Raw genomic sequence first — 17,578 nt, 5'->3', positions numbered from 1 at the left:
AATAGTAATTGAATTACAGCAGATCTGCAGACTTGCATACCCCTTCAAGACAAGAAATGTAATGTAATTGGTGGAATGTTATACCAAGGGTGCCCTTTGGTGCAAATTTGACTCTTGTCCATGATGGCCAATTTGTAATGCTTGCCAAAGATCAAATTAGATCAGATAACTTTATTTAATGAGGGTAAAAACACTTTACAGTTAAAACTGATAAAGTGGGGGTATGCCAAACTGCTGCTGTGGGTTTGAATAGCTTCAAACTGGCCGATCAATTTAAAGATTCTTGCTGGATTGATTCCTCAAATGCAGAACTCTTATAGAATATTTCTAAAAAAAATTAACTGGTTTTTGCGATGCAGAGTCTTGAAGCAAGGAGACATGGTTTAGTCTGAGAATCAAGCAATTTTCAAGAGTGGATCAGTCTGACAAAGCCTTCCTGCGTTCTCTTCTGAGTGCGGGCATTAGTGGGACTAGACCTCAGCTGAAACGTGATGAAATGGCCTGAACTTGGTAACAGAGGACCAAAGTAGCAAAAACAACACTATCTGAAGGTTGGGGTTTATTTGCTTCCTTATTTACAGAATTATAAAGTGTAGCTTAAACTCCCCTACAAAGCTTTATAATATTATTCTTTCATGGAGAGCTTGGGTTTCCTGTGGTTAAACACATACCTCAAAATTCTGATTTGAAGGCCCGCCCTGCTTTTAAGCCTCCCTTAAACATCAACAGTCTTCAAAATAAATTCGAGGAGCTATCTAAAATCATCCAAAGACTAAACATACACACTATGTTTGTGAGTGAAACCAAGATTGACTCATCATTGCCAAACAACCAATTTACCCAGAGGCAGCCCAAGCTCTCTCTGAGAACCACACAAGGAACACAATTTGCATATTTATAAGGATTTGTATGGGATTTTCTACAAGATCTCCATAGAGATATTGAAAAGTGAAAATATTAAATAGAAATGGCTTACCTTATTCCATACATGTGTCATTTGCTCCTGGTGTCGTTATTTTACCGATTTCACTTGATTTAAGTAGTTTTTCTTAATCCTGGTTTTCTACCACATAAAGAGAAAATCCTTGTAGAAAACCAGGATTTAAAAAAAACCGCTTAGATCAAGTGAAATCGGTAAAATATCGACACCAGGAGCAAACAACACACGTATGGAACAAGGTAAGCCATTTTTATTTAATATTTTCACTTTTAACTATTTCTGTGGATATCTTGCAGAAAATCCCATACAAGTCCTTATAAATATGCAAATTGTGTTCCTTGTGTGGTTCTCAAAGAGAGCTTGGGCTGCCTGTGCTCATTCCAGTCCTAATACTCTCAAGTCCAAAGTGGCGGGCCCCATTGGCATCATCTCGTGTCTCGTGTGGAATATTTCATTTAAACAGCAACAATTTTTTGTCATCCACCTCTTCTAACTGTGGATTCCCTCTTTGTTGGATAGTTCCATTTGTTCAGTTGTAAAGTACTTCAGATCTCTGGTGGATCACAAGTCACCTGGACAGTGCTCACTGCGGCACGTAAGCTTATGTATGCAAGGTCATGCTCGCGTAGTGATGAGTATTTGCGAGAGCTATTCAGCCTATTCAAAGGTCAGACGTGAATCATCTTTTAAAGATCGTTTTATTCTTAGCTTAATGGTTAAGGCCGGGTTAACGTCACTTTATTTTCAAGTAAAAAAGGGCCTGACAAAATAAAAAGACTTTGTATGCTTGGAGTATGATACGTATGGAAATATGGCCTAACAAACATAGATCAGAGAAAATTCAAGCATCTTTAAAGAATATTGTCGTATCTAGGTCAGAACATCATCATTTTTGCTCTATGATGGGTACTAGGTTTTCAATTATTACCTTACTTTATTTTGCTAAACCGCTAGGTGTTTGTAATGCTAATCAGAGGCCTTCTTAGCGCATTTATCAGCTATGAGTCGAGGTGTTTCTAGATAATGACACTGATTTGGCTTTGATGTTTCATTTTCACTCACCTAATACAAATTTAAGGCCTTATGTCAATAATTTGGTCTGTCAATAGCATGAATTATGCTGAAAACTCCATTTTGCTTGGACTTAGGGAGCATGGAGAGTTTATGCCAAAGGCCTAACAAATCTTAATAAGCCAAATTTTTCTCAACTGATTTTCATAAATGGGGCACTAAAGTAGATACTGGATTTGGTATAAAAGTTATGCAAGGAGGCAGGTTAGTGTAATTGTTTTTTGAAAAATGGTAATTTTGGGTAATGATTTTGACCTCAAATTTGACCTAACTTTAGCCCCAGGTGCTTCTCTGTCTAACCATTTGAGAACAAAGTTATAGTTATGAAGTAAAAGGTCCACCATAGCAGAGTTCATGGTCAAATTCGTTTGGCAGCAGAATTTACCAGTGGAGTTTTACAGCACTTTCAAAATGCCAACTAGAAGGATGAATTTTTGGTGCTTCACAGGCCTTAAATGAGACCCCCCCCCCCCCTGAAACTCCAGAACAAACAGTCAGAGAAGTGAGCCAAAGTGAATTTTGAAATATCTTATCATGCTCCACTTTTGTGCCAAGTTTCAGCCGAATCGGTTGACCACCACCTCTGGCCTCTGGAACACTTTCTCAGACAGGGACACTTAAGGCAATTAAGGAACTACTTCCATCTGACCCTGTCATCCATCGCTGTGTTGTCGATTTTGAACTGGCAATATGGTCTGCGGTGCAGTCTGTTCTTGCAGATGTGGAGATAATGGAATGCGTGTTCCATTGGACTCAAGCTCTGTGGAGGAAGGTAATTACAAGTTACAGAATATGTAACATCACATATGTAATGTAATTGACATCAACCCAGGAATAGACCCAGGCCCCTCACAAGCTCGGTCATACCATCAAAGATATAAAATTCTGTAAATCATACTAACTTTTTCCCATTTTTCTCAGGTGCAAGAGTTGGGTGTGACCATGGCATATGATAAAGATGATGGGACCCACTGATTCATTCATTCCCTGATGGCTTTACCATTCCTGCCGGTGCAAGAGATTGAGGCACAGTTTGACTGTATACATCAGAATTGTCTACCTGGCCCACTAGAAGACCTAGTCAACTACGTTGAGACCACCTGGATAAATGGCACTTATCCGCTGGAGTGCTGGAGCATATATGGGCAGCCAATATGGACCAACAATGCATGACTTAGAGGGCTACCATAATGCCCTCAACAGAAGAGCAGGTGGCCGCCAGAACCTCCCCTTCTACATGCTGGTTGAGCCTCTTCACAAGGAAGCTGGACTCAGTCCAATCCAAACCCTTTATTTTGCTAGCCGCTTGGTGTTTGTAATGCTAATCAGAGGCCTTCTTTGTGCATTTATCAGCTATGAGTCGAGGTGTTTCTAGATAATGACACTGATTTGGCTTTGTTTCATTTTCACTCACCTAATACAAAATTAAGGCCTTATGTCAATAATTTGGTCTGTCAATAGCATGAATTATGCTGAAAACTCCATTTTGCTTGGCCTGAGGGAGCATGGAGAGTTTATGCCAAAGGCCTGACAAATCTTAATAAGCCAAATTTTTCTCAACTGATTTTGATAAATGGGGTACTAAAATGAGACGGCATTTGAAAATCTTTGTGAAAGAGGTCTTGTTTCGAGATGATAAGCAACCACAAGACACAAACCGACGATACTTCCCTAGGACATCTGACCTACGCACGCACATGTATCGAGCTACGGTTAAAAACCGCTTGTCAAGAATCTCATAGTTAGTAGGAGGGACTGGTTATGAAACCCGGTAAACATCAAAGGGTTAAACACTAGCGCGGTCGGTGATGTTGAACAGACCCGTCACGTGACTCTGACCGTGCACAAGTTCATTCAAGATGGCGGACGGTGTAGACGATCTGTTTGTGTAGGGAGAAGATTTTGAAGCGATCTTGGGTATTTTGGAAGACGATGACGAAGTAGAAGAACAGTTTTCCGTCGCAGTTAGAAATGTAAGTTCAAAAAGTTGCAATTTCGAGTTGTGATTTCGCACTACTGAGCTTAAATTTGCCACAGATGGGCTACTCGACGCGTGCACAAACGAAATTCAACAAACGCTGGTTTAAAAACCGTGCTTTTATATTGCCGTTTCTTCGAAGGCAATCTTCTTTAGGGCTCCTGCCAAAACAAGAAATACTAATGAAAAGCTTCTAAAGAGCTCAAATCTCCGGAATGTAGTGATTTCTCGAAATTATTTTAAGTGGTAAAGCTTGTAATTGATGGAGCTTCGCGGCTTCACGATACTCTCAATCGAAAAAAGTGGCCACCGAATGTTTATTTTTAAACTCTTAAGTAGTTTATTTATTTTATAATGGTAATTTTTGTAATATCTTTGTAGGCTCAGCGTCAAGAAATTGTTTGTCATGACTGCAGAAAGAAATACAATACAAGAGGAGGTTGTGACAGACACAGGGCTACAAAATACAACAATCAACAGGAAGGATTGGAGCAGGTGCAACAGTTAAGCCTGAGTGTTGTTGCAGAAATAATTGACCGTGCTGTCTGCAGTGTTAAGGAAAGGAAAGTTTTTGCAGAAAATTTAAGGAAGGAGCTCAGCAATTACTCATACCAACAGCTACATATTTTACTGACCGCTTCAACAGAGTTAAACTGGGACCAGTAGTGAGCTCCTGGGAGAGGGTGTCAAGGGGATGCCCACAGGGATCTGCATTTGGGCCGTTATTATGGAACATTTTTCAGAATGATCTAACTTATGACATTAATACAAACCTTAATATGTATGCAGATGACCACCAGTTTTATGATATGAGCAGTAATCTAGCTGATGTTCATGCTAATCTGACAGTAAGTGCTGAAGTAGCTTCCAACTGGTACAGTTCCAACTTCCTTAAAGGAAACTTCGACAAGTATCGAACCTTAACACTTGGTAATAAATGTGATCATAGTATGAGAATTGTTATTGGAGACGTAGAAGTTAAATCAACTGCCTGCCTGAAATTGCTTGGAGTATCAATAGACAATGATCTCCGATTTGCTGAACATATTACTACAAACTGTAAGAAAAGCAGCCAACGTGTAGGAGTCTTAATGAGACTCAGAAACTTAATACCTACTAGCACCAAGTTGCAATTGTTTAAAGCTGCCGTTCTTCCTTATTTAACTTACTCTCATCTTGTTTGGCACTTCTGTCGTGCTAGTGACAGCAGAAAACTCGAACGCATACAGGAAAGGGCACTTAGAGCCATCTATTGCGACAAAACGTCAAGTTATAACACACTATTGGGTATGGCTAATCTATGTACTTTACATAACAGAAGGTTACAGGACATGGGCTACTCTCATGTACAAGGTCAAGAATAATATATGTCCTAAGTATATTGCTGACCTATTTCGGAGGTCTGATACGAAATATGCCCTACGTAGCAAAGAATTTGTTATTCCTAGATTTAATACAGCAACATATGGTAAGCACTCTATCAGATATACTGGACCTAAGTTATGGAATATTGTACCTAAGAACATTAGAGATCTGCCAACATTATCATCTTTCAAGATAAATATCCGTAAGATTGATCTAAATACTTTACTGACCGATAATTACTGTACCAACTGTATTTTATGCAGTACTTAATGTAAAAAAGTTTTTTTTTAAAGTACATTTTATCTTGTACATATTGTAAATATTTTAGCATGTTAACCAATCTTAGTATTTTTAGCTCAATTAGCATTTTAACTTTAATTAATATATGGATTTAGTCATTTTTAATTTATTTTGTAGTGTCCCCATTTAGTGGTTATGTACTGCTATTTTAGTCTGACACTTAAATAAAGGTATTCATTCATTCATACAAGAAGACAGCAAAGAATTCTCTGCTATAAAAGCAATCTATGAAGGATATACAAGAAATGGAGCTGCAGAAAAGTTTTATGGCAAATATTATGCAACAGTTGCCATAAAGTCAACCCAATTTATCCGTGGACTTTCCAGGAATGCAGCAACACTACTTGCAACCAAAGTTGCCGACTGTTTGCTGACATACTCTAAGCATTAAAAACACTCTACTAAAAGCAGTCATAATATAAAAACTGTGTTGTCAGATAAGGAGAAAGCTGGGATGCAATATCTTGGCGGTTATGTTCTGCACAACTTATACAAAAAACATGGATGAACTAACTCAGTGAGAGCCAACAAGCTATGGCAATACTGAAAGCTGCAAAACTGGAGAGCATAACTGACTCTGGCCAGAAACTTGTTTCAGCTTTGAATTGTGGGGGACTTTGGTCAATTACTCAGCCTGCACAGCAAATATTTTTAAAAACAGAATGTCATTTTAGGCAATTCACATCAAAGCCTGATTTGCAAATATTGGATATTTCTGGCATCACTAACAAAGCAACCAGTGATAGTGACATCCTTGCTAACTACAATTTGATGATATCAGATGCAGAACTTGAACCGGACAGTCATGTTTGTAAGGATGTCTTGCGTGGCATTGTTAGTCTGTATGTACATGTACGTTCGTTCTCTTTTGCCAAGGATGTCATTCAGCATTACAAGATCAAAGCAACCCAAACCAAAGCAAGGGCTTTACGCAAGAAAATTAGTAGAAGTTGTCAAGGTGATGACCAACAAAGGCAGGAATGAGACTGTTGATTCACATTTCTGATTTCTTAATTAGTAGCTTATGATCAGTACCACCATTTGCAGTGAGGAAAATAAATGTATTGTAAACTCTGATTTTTTTTTAAACTTTGATTCAGGTTTGTTAAAACAATGAAATTCATTCAAGTTATCAGTGAGATAGATTATAAGAACTTGGGAATGGATTGTTAATAAATCATACTTCTTGTTTTATATGCTCCTAATCAAACTTTTATACCCTTTTGAAACAACTATTTCTACTTTCCTGAAACCCTAAAGTGTCTCAGCCAAGAGTATTTTATCAGTAGACACTAGTTGATGACCAATTAACTAAAAAGGGCCAATTAATTATTTTTCATGAAAGGGACTTTATTTAGACACAGTCCTTTTGTTGTCACTAAAACCTCCTACCCCTGTGACTGCATTGTAAAGTCAAATGAAATATAGATAGCTACAATTTTGCAATGACAACAAATTTAAAGGAAAATTGCTTTCTGTCATTGTTAGGTGAACATGCACTAAAAAATCTTCATCAAATGACATGAGATAATTGAGATATTATTCTATAATACAAAATGTACACTGGATGCTATGTGATTAATCTCCTCAATGATGAATTGACTTAATTGATTACAGTTTCAGTTTTTTTCTACATGCTTTTATGGTCTTTCTTGAGAAAAGCAAGTACTCCAAACATTGTGGGCATGCACCTTCCCCGACTTCTTTTTTGCACATGAGATGGCAGTCCTTTGACTTCCAGAAACCTTTGTTGGGAAATTGCTCACCCTGCTAACATGCCTGAAGTGGGTCTTCATTTTATGGGAATTACATGATGAAACAACTGGCTTGTTAATTCACTGGCTTCCACTCCACAGCAAAGTTTATAGCACTCTAGCTCTCTTACAATTTCACATACTGAAATGTTTCTGACTGAACTATGGTGAGTAAAACAGATGGGATGACCAAAAGCTTTCACAGCGTGTGCAAGACTGTCATCGATCCGTTCTACTTTTGGGAGAAGGAAAGGTTCTATAATCTTTTTCAGAATAAGTCTGTCTGACATTGTTTTCAAGTTCCACCCTTTCAAGGTTTTCAAGGTTTTCAAGCCAGTGATTCGCTGGCACAATTCACCAAACGACTTGTAACATGCCTTGGGTTGTTGATCGTGCTCCTCAACAACCGATCGAGCAGGTCTTGGCGTAGGCCTTGTAGGGATGGCGCCGAATCGTGATTTCTCCTTCGTTGTTTTCGCCGTTTGAACTGCATTTGAAAATATAGTAAAACACAAAAAAGAAAGATGAAAATTAACCTTCAAGAAAATTTCACAGAGATCGTAAATAAACAAAACCATATGGAAAGCGAGAGGATGTCTTCAATTTCTACTGTAAGCTTATATTGCAGCCTTACTTACATATTTCAAAATCTTCTACGTCGAAGTGTTTTTCACAGGTAAACACCTTGTCGTTTCCATCCTTTTTCGAAATTCATGGTCGATCTCACGCGTCTTCTTGATATCACTCAACCAATCATCCTGCCATTTCTTGTGTGCCTCGTCCTTCGCTGTGGGCAACTTCCAAATACCGATTCTTATCGTTCTTCTACAACTCCCACAGCCAAACACAGCGCGGTTATTTCCAGGCATGACGACTAATGAGTAGTGTAGCTATAACACTCATCAAATCGAGATTAATCTAAGCTAAAAATCCGGCGAAATACAGCGTAAGTCTCCGCACATTCACGTCACTTCGATCGCCATATTGATTTTCCTTGTGCACGGTCATGATCACGTGACTATGGGAAAACCCATAACAAAGACATCGGCCTTTGATGTTTACCGGGTTTCATAACCAGTTCCCTCTACTAACTATGAGAATTGACCCGGCAAATGTCCACATGAAAACAGATGAGTGGAGAAAAGTTTACAAAGCTGATTCCTTTTTCTTTAGTCCCCTCTAAGAAAGAGTAAACACGCCTATGGAGGTTCCAGTCTGGTCTGAAAATGAAAAAGAAGGTGATCACTGCAAAATGAAGCATTAGGGTTCTTATTTATATCGTATTGTTTATGGTATGTCTGTGATCTTTGCCCCGCCTTGACAAGACATCTCTTGATTTTACCATACCGCTTTCTTTTTGTTGTTGTTGTTAAAGATGAGTTGGATGAGGAAGTACGTCTCACTGAAGAGGGGGGAGAACAAGAGTGGGCGATCAACTCAAAGAGGAAATGGCAATGCCAAAAATGTAAAGATCACAGAATATTAAGACTTCAAAACAATTTGGTTTAAATATCAAGAAATTAATGTTACGAGTAGCAGCCAGTTATAGTTAGAGTTTTATCAAGTCCATTACGGCACTATTAAATTTTGAGTTACCTTGTTTTGAGAGGAGGAAATTGAGGAGCTGTAATATACTTATCATTATAGCACGACCACATAGTAAAATTTGTTTACAGAGACTTTTGGAGGAGAGGGGGAAGACTTGTGACGAGCTGGCTGACATATACATGAACTTTACCAAATGGGTTAAGTATTTGGATCAGCTATGGCTCAAATTAAACTTTGCTTTAGCCTCAAGTTTAATCCTTTGTGTTTTCCTTTCCCTGTGTTTATTTTTTAAGTTATGTTACACAGAAGAACATTAGAATAAAAGAATATTTATAGGAGCCTGGCATAAGCAAGAAATCAAAGATAATTTGGGTAACAAAGTTAATTTGATCTTCCAATGTTATTTAATTTTAACCACTAACAAAATTTTCCGAGTAAATTTATCCCCTCCGTTGTTTTCGATGTTGTGTGCAAAAAAAACAAACAAACAAACAAACAAAAAACAATCTGCAACAACTGTCCCATGTTGTGGTCAATTATCACAAAATACATGGTATGTTATGATTTGATTTACCAAAGTGGCAAAGGCCTTTCACTGTCTATCCATAAACTTAAAAGGGGAAATAATTTGTAAAATGTAAGCTATTCTACATCTTGAGTGTATAATTAATCATCCATGTGAAATAGGTTATTTGAAATAAATGTGAAAGATTTGTATGATATTCAGACCCTTGATAACAATTACTGATCTGCTGATTTGTAGTATTTAAAGGTAATTATTTTAGAGGAAGTAGAGGAGGAAATTTCTGGATATGGAATTTTGTTGCAAATATCTGTTAAATCAGTTAAAAACTCTCTCTTATCATATTTCAAGAGTACCTGGTTGCCACACCAAAACCTTTTGTATTCTACATTGAGCACCATGTGATGATTATGGTTTCAATAATAAAAGGTGCTGACTTGAGAACTTTGCAAAAATATCTATGTACAGGGTTTGTACAATTTTTCAGGCCAAAGATTCAAGGACTTTTCAAGGACTTTCCAGGGCCCTACTTAGAAATTTCAAGGACTTTTTGTAATGACAATTTTACCTCAAAACCAAGAAAAATCTTTCTGTTAACATCTATGCTTTGGGTTTACCAATGGTGCAAAACAAAAGAAGATATTTTTCGATGTTGTTCAATAAAAACTCAAGGACTTTCAAGGACCCAAAACGAAATTCAAGTACCTTCAAGGCCTTGAAATCGGCCTCCTAAAATTCAAGGGTTTTCAAGATGCGTACGAACCCTGTATGGACAAAGAAATAAATTGTGGTTATTTACTCCAGTAGTGGGTCATGGTGATTTTGGTGGATGGAGAGAGAAGCATCCACCAAAACCAATTTAATTTAATTTTATGTCTTATGATTTCATAAGGAACGTTTGGTCAGCATTTGTGCATTATTAGAAATAATCAGCCACAAAGTAAACTGCTAACATTTCGTGAAATATAACTCTTTTGCCTCCTTGAAGATCTAACATTGGCCATAGATAAAATTCAAAAAGTACTGCTGATGGTTTTGATCACAGTTTTGGTGGATGTCCATGCTACCCTGCAAGCAGAGGCCGACTAATCTAGGAAGATTGAAGGGCCTCTGTTCAAAGAAGGTTGGCTTCTGGCTCTCCCACCTATGTACCTCATTTTTTGACTCATCTTCCATCAGGCAGTAATAGATATTATCTGGAAGTGTTGGGTTTCCAATACAGTATCTAAATAACAATTTACAATTTCTCTTCCCAGGTGGTATGCATGGGTGCAGATTAGCCAGGGGGATATTAATTTCACATATATCATTATAAATTGTTTTATTCTAATAATATTACACAAAATGCAGGATGCTTCATTTCCGATCCTTACCCGGTATTCAAGTATCTTATGCTGCTGTGTTGGATGTGTCTTTTTTTTTGCTTTTAACTTCTCTCAGTCAAAGGTTTTTATTTTGATTTCAGCGCCACATCCTTTGCACCCCTAACTTGCATTTGCATTAAATCCACCACATGAAGCACATTTCTGATTAGTAAAATAAATAGTCAAACAAATCAATTTAAAGGCAGTGATAATGTGGACTGTATGTACTGTATACACATCTACGTCCACATATTTTGTTTGACTAAGATTCAGGCTATTATAGATAAAAAAAACCAACACTTCCATGTCATTGATCACAATGTATGGGTTTGGACTCAATGATAGACTGTCAAATTAGAAAGAATTCAGTTTATCTGCAAGAACTGCTCATTCTTTTTTTTAAAAAAAATGAATTGGGGTTCATTTTTTTGGTCAAGAAGAGCCAGAGATAAAAATATGAACCAAAAAGGGAGCCAGTTATTACAATAATAATAATTTTCTGGTATAGTAGCTGCCTTGTATTAGAAATATATCATTTATTGTTAGATTAAGAAGACTGCGCAAACCTTGACAGACAATTATTTGAGGTACATATAACAGGAATCTCAAAATTATTTGCAACCAAAGGAAACAATCACAACTTGAGGTAAGGGAACTTAAGTGAAATACACTCATTACATTATGTAATACCTTCTGTTTTCCTTTCTTTGAGCTTAATTGCCTTTCTTCACCCACTGAAATGCCAACATGTACTAACAGCAATTAATCTCAGATCAGTAGCACGCTTGTCACGCGCAAATGGAAAAATCACGGATTTGCTCGAATCTTTTAAGAATTTCTCGGCGCACAATGATCGGACCTGCTTGAGACTTTCCAAAATAGTTACACATATGTTAAAGATGATTTTGGACTAAACAGAGGTAGAATAAAGGTTTTTTGAAAAAATTGAATCGGAGCCGAATTGTAAAGTTAGCGACAAAAACATGGCGTCACGCGTAACTCGCGTGGGCTTCACTATTCACTGTTTTTCTGTTTTTGCCAGCGTAAGTTTCGTCTATAGCCGTAAAACTTAACAGGTGATGAAAATGGTTCCCTTTTAAGCGAAGTGGCAAACAAAATCCTGACAATTGGGGCTAAATCTTTGTTAAAATCAACAAAAGTGTTCAACATATAATGCATCACGCTTAAAGCTTGGTAGAGACAGATCATTTTCAATTCATTGTGCGAGTCATAATTCCCGAGTGACAGAACAATTTAACCTCAAAATGTAATGCTCATAAGTTGCTTTTCGCTCTCCTTCCGTTTTTTGTGTTTTTATTGAAGCGTTGTCGAGATATGAATTTTTTTCTGCGTTCTAAACAGTTGGCAAGCGGTGTGATCTGCCGCGCGATAATTCTGGTCATTGAATTTCCCAATCGTCTTGTTTACGAAGAGTGCACTGGAGCGTGTAAATGTTAACATACGCAAAATGCTCAAATAACAAGCTAAATTTTGCTACCAAAATTGATCGAATCCGTTGAAAGCCGACGAAAATATTAGCAATAAGTTTTGTTCGAAACATTTGGTCGACAAGTTTGATCCTGAGGAAGGTAAGTGATCGAATTTCGAGAAAAAACAAGCGCGACGCTCTAGTCATTTTGACGGCTTCCTTCGCTTCCAAATCGTCCCAAAGTCTACAGAATCAAGCATTGTTTTCGATTTCCTTATTAGGAAGTAAAATATTGCATTTCGTCAGAAATGAGCGGGAAACCCCCTGAGCACGTGCCGCATGTTTCAAGGACGCAGTCAAGTACACGTAAGTACAAAAGGCTGTGTTGTTCGCAAGCACAAGGCTGTGAAATTGAATGCAAAGATTATGGATTCTGGAGTTTCTAGGATTCAAATGTGGCGAGAACAAAAGAAGAAGGAAAGACAAGAGAAAAGAAGAGCACATTATGAGAAAAACCGAGAGAAAATTATTGAAAAGGTCGTGGAAGCCAGAAAGAAAAGTCGAGAAGCCAAGAGCGGACAACGGCGGAATGTTCCTATCAAAGATGCCACAAAGAAACGTCGGCGCGAACGAAACCAGCAAAAGACAGGTTCAAAAAATAAAGGGAAACTTGAGGAACAGAGAAAGATGGCTAGAGAACGAAGTAAGCGATACCGTCAAAAAAAGAAAGACCAAAATGCACAGGTTCAAGCGGAAGCCACACCGATCGACGTTACTGGTACGCCGTTCCCAAACAGGATGGCCAAGAAACGTGCCATTGGACGAACTAAGAAGAGTCTCCCAGATACACCGGAGAAGAAAGCAGAAATAATGGCAGCTATATCAGAAAGTCCACGTACAAGGAAAGTACTCGAGAAACGCGGACTAATGAAAACACCAGAAGAGGAGAAAGAAGTGAATGCACTGAAAGCGCTTGCTAGCGATCTCACCCAAGGCCTTAAAGCCGTCAAAAATGACAAGTCAAACAAAGGAAGAGCTGCACTTGTCGCGGCAAAATCACTTTCTTTTGGTCAAAATGTTAAAAAGAGTAGAAGCCAGAAGACACTTTCAAAGCTCATAGCCTTGGATAGAAGAAGCATCAAGTCGGGAATTGAAAAACGCGAAATGATCTTAAAAGGTGAAGAGTCAAGCTGGCTTGCAACCAAACGAAAAACCAGGCGGGATGCAGTCACTGAAGAAACCAAAGAGCTTGTTTATGATTATTGGAAAATGGTAGCAAGTAGACCGACAGGAAACAAGAAAGACTTGATTAGAAAACGCGTTGGAGTGAAAACGTGGGTTGAACATCCGAAACACGTGCTTGAAAAAACCCAAACGGAAGCCTACGTAGAGTTTGCGTCAATGCATCCAGAGATAAAGATATCTCAGCGAAAATTTGAAAACCTGAAGCCTTATTTTGTTAGGGGGGCAAGGGAACGAGATAGGCAGACTTGCATGTGTCGTCAGCACGTTGAACTTCAAATTGTCTTCAAAGACTGCATGAAGTTTAGGAAGAGAGTGATTGATGAAAGCAGGGAAGCTAATCAAGCAGCTACAGAAGTGTATAACTCAGTTGGAAATATTATTGCGCAAACACTTTGTCCCAAACCCGAAGATCAAGACTATCATAAATTGAAATGCTTGAAAAGGGAGTGCAAAGACTGTGGAGTTCACAACTTGGTTTTGTTGCCAGAGGAGAAAGGTGTTGGCAATCACGAAGTGAAATGGAAGCGTTATGACTATGTGTCGACTGGAAAACTTACCACTGATGGAAAAGACATGAAGAAAATAGCCCTTGTCGAGAAGTGCACAGGACCAAAGGAACTGTTTGATTATTTTATTCAGCTGTTAGGACAGTTTCCTTACCATTCCTTTCTTGCTAAATGGCAGAGGGAGCAGCTAGATTCTCTTCTTGAAAACCTTCCTCTTGATCAAGCTGTGTGCATCCACGACTATTCCGAGGGTTATGCCTGTCGGTTTCAAGATGAAATCCAGTCCCAATACTTTGACGTAAACAAAGTAAGTCTTCATGTCACAATTCTTTACAGGCATTCAAGTGCTGAGGTGGATGGCATCCAGAGCACAGAAGAGGAACCAGCAATTTGTAAAGAGCATTTGTTTGTGATTTCCGATGACGTCACCCAGGATCATGACTCTGTCCTTCACATCCAGAAGTTAATTTCAAACCATTTAGAAGAATCAAACTGCACTATCAAGAAAATGCATGAATTCACAGATGGATGTGCAGGACAGTACAAGAGCCGACACTGCTATGGTGACCTGTCATGTTCCCTGGCAACTCTTGGATATACAGTCCAGCGAAACTACTTTGCCACCTCCCATGCAAAGGGAGAACAAGATGCAGCTGGCTCCCATGTCAAACAGAAGGCAACCTCAGCAGTTCTCTCCAGGAAAGCCACACTATCAAATGCAAAAGATCTTTGTAACTTTCTGAAAGAGAACTTCTCTGAACCAGCTGCTTCCTCATTTCCTGCTAGGCAGAAGTCAGTGCAGTTAAAGCGGCGCATCTTTTTCTATTTGCCATCTACTGGGGAGCTGAGTGTTGCACGTAACAGGGACGGTGGAAGATTCTGCACTGTCAAAGGCATCCGCCAACTACACTCTGTAAGAACTTGCAGTGAACAGCTAAAAGTCTACACAAGAGAAAGGTCTTGTTACTGCCATGGTTGCATTGTTGAGGATTTTGACAGCTGTGAAAATAAGGAATGGGTGGGCAACTGGAAGGAGATTGTTCTGTCAAGAGAGCCCTCAGGTGTCATGACCAGGACAACTGAAGATGCAAGCACCATTGAACATTCAGTTCAAGTTGCCGACCTGGCAACGAAAGAAAGCACTGTGGCTGTGGCAGCTGAAGATGATAGCCACTATGATTACTACCTCCTTAAAGTTACTAGCAATGGAGTCATTTCCCTTCAAGAAAACTTTGAGGATCCTTATAGTGGAAGCATTTATTCCAAAGGAGAAGCTGTTCTTCTTGGAAATTTCTTTTTAAGGGAGAACATTATTGATCGCACATACAAACTAGATGATAAGGTGGCAGGAGTATTCCCAGGAACTGTGCGGTACATTTGTGGACCACTTGTGTCAAAGCGAAGGAGAGCAAGACCAATTTATCAAGTTCCGTTGGATGAACATGAACAAATTCTGGCATCCCTTTAACTGTTTTTGCTCTTAGTAGCTTCAAATTTACATTTTTTGCCGAAACTTTCCTTAAAATATGGTATTTATGCATTTTTTTAAAAAAAGGGCGTGGTCGCATTGCATCATGGGTAATAGAAAATTAGCTTGAAAGGCGTCCGAATTGATCAAGATGACCTAATTTCAAGATAGGAACTAATTTCCTTCCCTTTCTGACTTATTTCTAACAAAAATAGATTCATTAAAATATTTTTCAATTTTACCCCAATGTTACGCCTTTGTACATCAGAACTGTGCTACTGATCTCAACTAAATTTCAAATTTAAACAATTGAGAAAAACTGTACCACTAGTTTGAAATACAATGTATAAAAGTTGTCTCTTACAGTGACATGAACTAATAATTCATGTAAGTAGTACTGTACTACAATGTCCACATGCAGCATTGAAAATTAAAGAAAAAGAAATTGAAAAGATTTACAGGTAGGCAATATACTCTTATTTTCATCATCAAATAACTGGATCACATCAATCCCTGTCATTCTAGTTTCTTTCTTTATAGATAGGTACATGTAGGTACCAAATATTTGTCTAAGGAGTCTAGCATTTGGCATTTTACTGCCAGCACTTAACTACAGTTTCTAAAGCATGTAGTGACAAGGAGTATTTATAGGATGCTTATCAATCAGAGAGGGCAACCCTCACAATTACATTTGCCTATAGACCACTTTCATAAATGGCTGCCGGATTAATATTCTTTTGTTTAAATTTAAATTAGCCCTACTGGCGTCATTCTCCAGTACAAAATTCAAAGGAATACATTATCTCAAGCGAGGCCAGAAGGACTAATTTAAATTTAAACAAAAGAATATTAATCCCACAGCCATTTATGAAAGTGGTCGGTCTATACCCATTTATACACATGGGCAGTGAGGGACATGGTAAGGATACTGCATCCTACCCAAGAACACAACCATTATATGCGCTAATCATTACAGCCACCAAATCTCGCCCTTCATGATAAACTAATAATGTAATGCTAAAAATATGATATATAAATGAAGTTCAATATGAGTGTGATAACAGCATGGCTGCCAAAACATTAGGTTTTTAAATATGTTATTTAATTGTTTCATAATGGATACACACATAATTTCAAAACCTCGCCAATAGTCTGGAGTGATCAAAATTTAAACTGAAATTTACTTGCCCACTGAGAAAGTGGATGTTTAAAAATTTTTTCGTGCCCTGCAATGGTATGGTTACTGTAATTTTGTTGACTGAAATCAATGTACAGTACTGTAGCTATATGTGCATGGACATAAAGTTGAAACACCTGGTAACCAACAGAAACTAAACAATACAAAATTTCATTAAATATATTAAACCACCCTTTAACTGAAGTATGCAAAACACCACTCTAAAGCTAAACCCAGTAAAATTAAAATATTATACCATAAATACATTTATTATTGTAATATCCCACCACCCTAAGTAAGGTAAATAGGAATTCCATAACAAGGCACTTCTGTTACAAAGCTAAACTACATGACAGAAAGGTCAATGACAGGGAAGATTTTAAAACTAAATAGAGTAAAGCCAAGGCAATTATGTAACTGTGGTTAACTGTTGTTCTGGTAAAATACTCCAACAAAAATAGATTAAACTGAAGACAATCTGTTCAATTGGTAATTGGTATTCACAAATATCAAATAAGAGAAGGGAAGTGAACTACACAACAAAACTGTTATTATTTCAAACTATATTAGCCTTTAAAGTTCATAGCCAAAGAATGTTAACATGTAAGTCTCCAAAACTGCCTAATCTAATAAGAGGCCTAGAGGTTCTGACCAGAAGGTCACTGGTTATCAACATCATCACCCCAACAAGTTTTAGGCACATATACTGGGGTCTCAAGCCTGTAAATTTCTACATTTATTTAACCTATATTTAAGAACTGGTGGTAAATAAAACATGCAACAGATAATAAATGCAGTGTCAAACCAATTTTTGATAAAACAAATAAAATTTTTTTAGTAAATTAAAAAATCATATTTCAATTTTAATGTTACTCAAAAACTGAGATCGACAGTATTTGCTCTTCATTTT

General features: G+C 37.9%; 1 protein-coding gene and 2 pseudogenes across 2 annotated transcripts; all 3 read left to right on the top strand.

The window, feature by feature from the left end:
* The first annotated feature begins 1,324 nt into the window (after positions 1-1,324).
* LOC148724641 (uncharacterized) lies at positions 1,325-7,287 on the top strand (annotated as a pseudogene). The gene is made up of 3 exons (XR_015990955.1): positions 1,325-2,783; positions 2,933-3,984; positions 4,371-7,287. The product of XR_015990955.1 is annotated as an uncharacterized LOC148724641 (transcript).
* On the top strand, positions 4,769-7,287 carry LOC111347598 (uncharacterized; annotated as a pseudogene).
* Positions 7,288-11,619: 4,332 nt separating this feature from the next.
* LOC148724640 (uncharacterized) lies at positions 11,620-15,732 on the top strand. The gene has a single exon (XM_088731101.1). It carries the CDS (start codon positions 12,612-12,614, stop codon positions 15,489-15,491), a length of 2,880 nt encoding a protein of 959 aa, XP_088587227.1. The 5' UTR covers positions 11,620-12,611; the 3' UTR covers positions 15,492-15,732.
* Positions 15,733-17,578: the final 1,846 nt, after the last annotated feature.

The sequence above is a fragment of the Stylophora pistillata genome, chromosome 8 (assembly GCF_964205215.1).
Source record: "Stylophora pistillata chromosome 8, jaStyPist1.2, whole genome shotgun sequence".
In the NCBI taxonomy this organism is placed as follows: domain Eukaryota; kingdom Metazoa; phylum Cnidaria; class Anthozoa; order Scleractinia; family Pocilloporidae; genus Stylophora; species Stylophora pistillata.
This window is presented reverse-complemented; position numbering and strand designations above follow the sequence as displayed.